Source organism: Corvus moneduloides, chromosome 1 (genome assembly GCF_009650955.1).
Source record: "Corvus moneduloides isolate bCorMon1 chromosome 1, bCorMon1.pri, whole genome shotgun sequence".
Lineage (NCBI taxonomy): Eukaryota > Metazoa > Chordata > Aves > Passeriformes > Corvidae > Corvus > Corvus moneduloides.
Genome location: NC_045476.1, coordinates 154,770,457 through 154,778,887, shown reverse-complemented (window position 1 = coordinate 154,778,887; position 8,431 = coordinate 154,770,457). Strand labels below are relative to the sequence as shown.

General features: G+C 48.5%; 2 protein-coding genes across 4 annotated transcripts in view; one reads left to right on the top strand and one right to left on the bottom strand.

Moving 5' to 3' along the window:
- Positions 1-2,531: 2,531 nt before the first annotated feature.
- On the bottom strand, positions 2,532-6,252 carry NDUFB9 (NADH:ubiquinone oxidoreductase subunit B9). The gene is made up of 4 exons (XM_032132914.1): positions 6,105-6,252; positions 5,779-5,971; positions 3,755-3,868; positions 2,532-2,780 (listed from the first exon to the last, which is right to left on the bottom strand). The coding sequence occupies exons 1-4, from the start codon at positions 6,188-6,190 to the stop codon at positions 2,649-2,651; spliced, it is 525 nt and encodes a 174-aa protein (XP_031988805.1). The 5' UTR covers positions 6,191-6,252; the 3' UTR covers positions 2,532-2,648.
- Positions 6,229-8,431, top strand: part of TATDN1 (TatD DNase domain containing 1) — a 16,881-nt gene continuing 14,678 nt past the window's right edge. The window contains exons 1-2 of one of the 3 annotated variants that reach the window (XM_032132885.1): positions 6,229-6,311; positions 7,606-7,671. In XM_032132885.1, coding sequence (XP_031988776.1) covers positions 6,290-6,311; positions 7,606-7,671 — 88 coding nt within the window. In that variant the 5' untranslated portion in view covers positions 6,229-6,289. Of the gene's footprint in view, positions 6,312-7,605; positions 7,672-8,431 lie in introns of those variants that run through there. The other 2 variants (XM_032132894.1, XM_032132902.1) reach the window with 2 other exon arrangements.

Sequence of the window (8,431 nt, the reverse complement as noted above, 5' to 3'; positions counted from 1 at the left end):
TTTTGCTTCTTAAAGACTTTCTGCTTCCAGAGCATTGGATATCAATGGTGGCCTTCATCAGACATCTCAAGATCATGCAGGTTTCATCTGTGTGTAATAGAAGCAAGAGAGAATTAAAAAGCAAGTAAATAAAATTGCATATAGCTGTGTTTTACTGATGGGTGCACTGCTAACGATGGAAATTCCCATTAAATAGTAACTGATGACATTTCCCTGCACCTCGCTGTTACCTGGCCAGGAAGCACTGGTAACTGCATTTTTGTGCATCCACCTCAGTGCTGGACCACAGTTCCTTAGGCCAGAGGAGGAAAATTGCTGCTGTCAACACTGCTCGTGCTACAGCCAGAATATATCAAGCACAACACCAGCACCATCTCCCACAGTTCCCCAGGTGACTGAAGACTTTCAGCTTTCTCAGCATTGAAGGCAGAGGGGGGAGATACTGCTCCCTCTTGGAGCTGCCATACAATAGCTCCGTTTATTTGCTTGCTGCTGCAATGATTGCATTTTTGTCTAAAGGTTTCCATTTGTCACTGCCCTGGGTTTATGAGGCCAGGTTTAGGTAGCTGGGGGCTACAGGGGTGGCTTCTCTGAGAAGCTGCGAGAAGCTTCCCCCATGTCCAACAGAGCCAATGCCAGCTGGCTCCAGGACAGACCCACCACTGGCCACAGCCGAGCCCAACAGTGATGGTGGTAATGCCTCTGGGATAGAAAATTTAAGAAGGGGAAAAAGTTGCTGTGTGACAGCAATAGCAGGCAGAGAGAGGAGTGAGAATATGGGAGGGAAACAGCCCTGCAGACACTCTGGTCAGTGAGGAAGGAGGGGCAGGAGGTGCTCCAGGTGCCAGAGCAGACATTTCCCTGCAGCTGATGCAGCTGTGCCCCTGCAGCTCATGGAGGTCCACGGAGGAACAGAGATCCACCTGCAGCCTATGCTGGAACAGGTGCGTGCTCAAAGGAGGCTGAGAGCCTGTGGGAAGCCTGTGCTGGGGCACACTCCTGGCAGAACCTGTGGAGCCGTGGAGACAGGAGCCCATGCCCTTAGGTCAGTTTGGGTCAGCTATCCTGAGTCCTGACTATGTCCCCTCCCAAGATCTTTCCCACCCCCAGTCCACTGGTGAGGGGGAATGCCAAGTGGACACCCTGGATGCTGTGGAGCACTGCTCAGCAGTAGCCAGAGCACTGGTGTGCTCTTAACACCTTCCCAGGACCATGAGGGCTGCTATGGAGAAAGTAAACTCCTATCCATCTTGTCCCAATACAGTCAGGAAGATGTTAAAGGAAAAGCCAAGGTGGTCTGGCTGGAAATGTCTCCAAAAGCATCATGGTTTCATTGCCCCATCTCTCTATGGCTGTACCTCAAGTACTGCTGAGCATCTTGTCTCACTTGGGTGTCAGGGCTTTTGCTCAGCTGTTTCAATACGGAAGGCACTTGTTCCGAGGGAGAGCTCCAACCCGAGGTGCGGCATGTGCTGAACAGCTGTGCTGGCAGAGGGCATGCCTCAGTTCTCCCACTACCTTTGGACTAAGTGAGCACAGAGAACAGATCCTGCTTCCTGGCAGGATTGAAAATTTCAGCTATGGAATATGTAAAGCCGTTTTTCTGGCTTTTTTTTTTTTTTTCTCTTCCAAAATTCAGACCTATTTTAGCATGTAGACTTACTGAAAAGGAGCACATTAAAACTTTCTAAAAATCAGCCAAAGCCTGGTTCCTGAGCTAAATATGTTTAGTCCTTAAAAGAGCTGAAGTTCATGCCTTGCCATCTTTTGTTCAATTGGGGTTCACAGAAATATTAAGCCTTAGGTTAAAATATGGGCACAGTCAAGAAACTTCTGTAGAATGGAAGTAAGATTAGGCAACCTACATCTCCTCTTCTAGCCCTAAAAATAGGAAATCAGCTGAAGAGGCAGGTTTTCCTATGAGCTTTTGTTCAGTGGCTGTATCCCATCTGTTCACTCACAGGGCAGTTAGTGAAAGTGTTAGCAGAACTTTCTGTGTCTTGTACCAATACTCTGGGAACTTGGCCAGAAACAAACAGCTTTTTGTCCCCAGTTCAGTGTGTCACACTGCCAGAGCCCTTTGTTACCCATGAATGGGGACACAACAGCCACAATCCTCAGCAGCCCACCCGTGTTACCTGATGCAGCTCAGTGGTTATCTGGGATTCAGTTTATATGGGGGTCAGCTTTCCTCTGGTGCTCTACAGCACTGCTATCCATGCCATGAGGAACACACCATGGAGTAAGGGAGGTTTGTGTCTTGTGAGATTTGATACCAAAGTGAAAAATTCAGCAAAGAGCCTAACAAGGAGGGAAGGGAGGGAAGATGTCTTGATCCTGCAGCAAGGTCAGAAATACCCTCATTACAGGAGCACCCAAAGCCCATCTCTGCTGCTGTCAGTATCTTTAACTCCAGTTTTAACACCTTGCCTGTATTTAGTACCACATTCCAAGTTACGGGGCTGATATGAACTGCCTGCACAAGCTGGCACTTAAGTGTGAGTGTGCCAGAGAAGAGCAGTATGCCAGTAAAACACCTTCTCTGTTACTTTATTTGGCTTTATTCTGTATTATTTTGAGAAGCAAGTGGTCACTGAGGTGCCACCTGCCTGCAGCACAGACTGCTGCCCTTCACACCCGACGTGCTCTCACATGGGCTGTTCACGAGGTCGAGTGACGTGATGCCACCACATGGGGGGCAGATGCCCTTCCTTACGAGCTGGAGGCAAAGCTTCAGTTCTTGGGCCATCAGCTGGAGTTTCATCTTTTAACTGCTTAATCTAGAAGACAAGACAAAGAACTGCTTTAACATATTAACACACTTCGCCATAATGTGATTTTCAGTGCCCGAGCAGTGAGCAAAATGAGCCCTACTTCCACAGGGAAGAACCAGTGGTAACACCTTTGGCTGACAGGTTTCATGTTTCCTAACATTAACTTCTACTCAGTAACCACTGTAGGTTCATATTACCTAATTAAGAAGGAATTTCTAAGAGCAAGAAGTGAATTACAAGGGAAATTTCACTTAAAAGGTCATTATTTCCATGTAATTCATGTCTACCATTACTATATTAAAAAGGCTGAATTGTGCTGCTGTGGAAGCTGCCAGATAATTCCAAGTCCAGACCAAGTTTCCCTGCAGTCAGTAGGAGACTTCTGTTCCTGCATGTCACCAACAGCCCCTCACATGCTTTCAATACCCACTCCTTGAAGCAGCACAAGTGCCGGCTGCCCCTGTGTTAATTCTGCTCAGTGCCACACTCCATACAATCCAACTGAATCAAAGAACTGTTCTAGGAACACCAACTTCTTCCAACCAACTCTCAGTTTAGGATGGCCAGAAATTAAGTCTCAATGCCCAACTGATGACCACTGCAGCAAATCACTTTCAAAGGTGTAACCAGGAAGTGTCAGAGCTCCACAGCAGCAGAAGAGGAATTCTCTGGTCATTAGTCTCCTTTCATCCCACTTTGGAATTTTTTTTTCACAAAACTGCTACAACAGATCTCACTAACTGACACAAGGCTGCAGGTTCAGCTTTAACTTCAAATTCCCTTCACAACCTTTCAGAAGCTGTAACAAATGTGTAGGCATTTTAGGTCAAGTCAGTGTTTCACACTGGCAAGGGCTCCAGTACTGAAGAGTCTAACTGAGACCGCAGTAAATATTCAGTAATTCTTCCAAGAACACATCTGTGTCACACAGGATACCTGTGTGCTAAAGAGACTTTCCTTCGCATAGAGCAAGCACTGACCTCTCTTTCCCAGCTTTCCTGCTGCAGCTTCTTCCATTGCTCTCGTTTGGCAAAGTAATCAGGATACATTGCCTTCTCAGAAGGGTGCCAGAAATCCAAGCACCATTCAGGATGCTGTTGAAGAAAAATATAATTTAAAATACTATTTTTATATATGAAATCACATTTGTACACAGAAGAACAAAACACAAAGGCTGGAGCCAGTGTTACTCCCTAGGTTTTTTTCTATTTTGAAGTACTACATAAAAACAACATTTAAGAGCTGCCTGACTATCTCAAGGCAAGTGACAGAGGTCAGGACTTTTCACACATTATCCTAACCCATAGGAAGATATCACAGTGACTTGCTTAAATCACAGCATTCCAAAACAAGTCCCAGGTCATCTTAGATTATTCTAAACTTCTCAAAATAATTCCATCTGGTGGAGGAGAAGATCTGATTTCTTCCCTTCCTTCTCTCAAAGGCAGCAGGTTCGAGGAATCCTTCTCTCCAATTACTAATTTATTTTACTTGACAGAGACAGAGCATAACAGCTCATTTCTTCTTATTTACAACTACCAAGAAATGAGCAGTTTCTTAGGCCTTTAAGATCTTGAGGATGGTCTGACCTCTAAGACCTTCTGACAAGAGAAAAAACCAAAATTTAAAATTTTGCAGCCATTTAAGAATAATTAATTGTTTACATTTTAAAGAGAGGAACACTGAAAAAATTACACCAAAGCTCCCAATCCTTAAAAAAAAAGAAAAAAAGAAAAAGTTGCTCCAGTACCATCATTCATTCAGAGATACTCACACTTTTGGTTTCCTGCTGTGATTCTGATCACAGAACAAACCTTTGATTGAACAGAAATAGCACAGCTGATGAAGTAAAAAAATATCTACACACAGCAAACTCCAGTTAAAACCACCACACAGTCTGAGATCTAAAAATTACATTTTGCAGCAGCATTCCACAATGGACAGTCACTGATACACAAACCAGCCAAATCCTGGTGACAGCCATTTTGTGAGCACAGTTTTAGCCTAACTGGGAAAAGAGAGCATAACCCAGTTTGTGTTTCTGTATGAAGACTAATCTTGACCATTTGATTGCTCAGCTGGCCTTTTTTCTGTTCAGATTCTCTGTCACTATTATCTCCACTACTGCTCAGGCCCTTGACCTTAGCATAAGCTTAAGTCCTTCTCCTTTCACTCCTATGTTCTTTATTCTGCCCCTGATAAATCTATGTCATATTTTTCCTTTTCTGTGGATTATTATGCAAAAAGATCCAATCAGATCCAGTCTTGTGCTAGCACTTTTTCCAACTCATAAGAAAATGGCTGCATGCAGTCTCTAGGTCAGTATTAACTTCTAATGCATGAAAAAGATGATGCCAAGAAAGCAAAGTCCCTGTGTTTTTCCATGCTTTTCGATGAAAACTTTTGCTCCTAAATAAAGCAATCTCGATGGTCAAAGCCTGTAGAAGTGCCTTAAAAAGTCTAAAAATAAGGCTTCTATTTCCAGGCACTGCTCCTTTCACACAGTGGCACAATCTACACAATCTGGCACTGCAGCATATGAAGTGAAATGATAACTTGTACCATTACTCAAAATGATGGAAGCACCATAGGACGCAGTGAAGGGAAGTCCTCGACAGCCAAGGTGACACCTGACCTCACCAGAGGAACCAAGGCTGTGCTCGGGAGGCAGCAGAGCTTCCTCGGCGCTGCTCACTCCCCCAGCTCAGCTCAGGCCTCCCCTTTTCCAGCCTGACCCGCCACTGTCAGCGGGCGGACTGCGTTTGGCAAAAGAGCAGATTATTATCCCGGGGGAAAAAAGCCCAAAAAACCAACTAGCGGTGTTCAGACTGATCAAGAAACTCCATTTTCAAGGACCAGAGCAGCTCCTCCCACACAAGCGGCAAGATGTTCAGCGAGCTATGAAGTGACACTGCTGAGCCAAGCTGCGGCCCTGTCCAAGTCAATGTTACATAAAACAAGCGCAAAGCAAGCGCAGCAATCCACAGCACTACCGGCTCCTCACCTTGTAGCACTCGTATCTCTCGTAGGAAGTGCCCCCGGGGGAGTCGGGCAAGATGTACGGCTGCGGGTGCTGGCTGGCCCAGAACTCTTCCTCGCCGGCCTTCAGCAGCGCGGTGGCTTTCACCATGTCCTTCACATCCTTGTTCTTATCGAACCGGTCCCTCAGGAGGCAGGCGAAGTAGCGGTACTTGTCCCTACAGACAGAGGTCATGCACAGTAAGGAGGAAAACAACCATCCCCCCACCCCAGGCCCAGCAAAGCGCGGGGCTAAGCGCCCCGATGTGAGAGCGGCCAGCGCTCCCCACGCCCAGCTCCCCTCGCCCTCACCGCTGGATGCACCAGGACTCGAGGTGCCGCAGGGATTTCTTGTACAGCCGCAGCACCTTCTGCTGGTGAGTCAAGTACGCGGCCATGGCGCCGGGCCCTCACGGCACCTTCCCCTCCGCGCGGGGGATGTCGGGAGGGCGGCGCGGCCCCGCCCGCGCTGCCGCCGGAGCGCGCCGGGAGCCGCCATGAGCCGCGCCAAGTTCATCGGTGAGGAGGTGGCGGGGCGGGCGGGGGGTTTCTGTCCCCGTGTCCCCGACCCAGGCTCCCTGCTCCTCGCCCGGTGCCGGGCCGAGGCGACCGCCGCTACCCCGCTCCTTGAGGGTCCGCGCTGTCGGGCTGTGCTGTAGTAGGGCTTGTCCTAGCTCTTCATCCAGTGTTTATCGCCTCCTGCTGCAGTCCCTCATCCAGGGCTTCTCCCAGTTCCTCAGGCTTGTCACAGGCTCTTAGGCTTGTTACAGTCTCTTGGGCTTGTCACGTCCCGCCCCAGCCCCTCTGCCAGGGCTTGTCGCCTCCTGCGGTGCGTCTCGGTGTCCCGGGCCGAGGTTTGGCGGCCTCGGAGCCCCCAGGAAGCGTTTGGGAATGTTTGTGCTGTGTCTGGCACTGGGGCTGCTGTTCCTCAGTTACCCCCCAGCTCAGGGGGTTCGGCCGCCTCTCGTTCCCTGTCCTGCATTGGCGCATTAGTCGTGGTTGTTTCTGATTGTATGGACCTGGCTTGGATGAAAATGTTAGTATTTTTAGGAAATTCAACGGAAAGCATGTAAATAACTTTAAAAGGTCGGTTCATATGGAAACCCTGTGTGTGGTAGAGCAGCTTAATATTTCCTTGGAAAATCTCCCTTCCCGCTAGAATCCCCGCTGGAAGCGCGGGGTCTGGCAGCTGCAGCGCTGCTGTTCCTGCAGCCGGTGCTTCAGGCCTTGGCTGCAAGGCTGCGGCGCAGGGAAAGCCGTGGGAGCCGAGTGAGGAGGGCTGGGCTGGGCAGCTCCGGCCGGTACCTGCATTGCAGGTGTCCTGTCAGCGTCCTGTCAGTGCTGCCGGGCGGGTGGGATAGCCCAGGGATGGCAGCAGGAGGGAGAACAGGCAGCTCTTGGGAGGCATTCTGCTGCTGCTGCTCCCACCCGTGTAAAGGCTGTGTGGAAAATGCCGCATTTTCCCTTCCTTTATGGTTGTTTGCATAAATTTGTGTTTTCATGTGAAAAGCGGATTTGCTTGCAATAAAAAGTGTATGTGTATTTGCTTTGGCAGCTATGAGGGTGTGCATAATACACTCACAGAAAGTCTGAAGTTGCACAGAGGCAAAAGTTTAAATTTTCTGTCACTTCTAGTAAGGAGTAAGTTCTCAAGTTATGCAAATAAACTTATGCTTAAGCATTTTATGATTTACCAATGTGCTGGTCCAGTGGCTATTAATTTAGGGTTTCTCTTGTCTTCTCTAGTTAACTAATGCTCAGAATAAAATGTAAAACAACTATAACTTCTAATTTTTACTTTGGTTTTCCATAGATATTGGTATTAACCTGACAGATCCTATGTTCAGAGGAATCTACAGGGGAACACAGAAACATCAAGGTAAATGTTTCTTTGTATCTGCTGGAAGACAGTATCCCTTTGTCTAAATTAGAACCCTCATGCATGTCAGAACATGATGTTAGAGTGTCTTTCTTCTCCTCTGTCCTGGGGTGATGTTATGAAGTCCCTTCATTCCTTAACTATCCGCTCAATGCCCAAGGACGCTGTGCCTTCAGGATGGACCCGGGGGCGGGGCCGGAGCCGCAGGACCCGAGTGCGGGGCGGTTCAGCGGCTCAGCCCAGCGGCTCGGGGGCTTGGGGAGCTCGGTGGGGCTCGGGAGGGAGCGCTGGGAGCTCTGTGCTGTTTTTCTGGGTTTCCTGTGTGTTCCAGCTAGCTGGGAAAAGGTTCTATTGGTTTTTCTTGTTCTTTTTCCCCTTCCCTCCTCTTGCCTCACTGCCTCCCTTCCCTCCTCGCCGGTCTTCGGAGCCTGCGGGGGTGGCCCCGGCTGGCCCGCGGGGTGGCCCCGGCTTGTCCGAGCCTGCGTGTCTGTTCCCTCTCCGGGAATCTGTTGTATTTTGAGGGGGTTTTTTAATCCTGTTCTACCCTGTTTTGTTAGCGTGTTAATAAACAGTTCGGTTTCTTTTTCCCACTTTCACTTCTTGTGACCCATTTGTCTCATTGACAGAGGAAAATGGGAGGCCCTTTTCCCTTTAGAGGAGACCCTCACTCCAGAGTGTTTCCTCCTGAAGTTTTGTGTCAAAAACCGAGCCATCCTCCTTATGTATTTAGGCTTAAAGAAGAAAACCTGACTAAATAAGT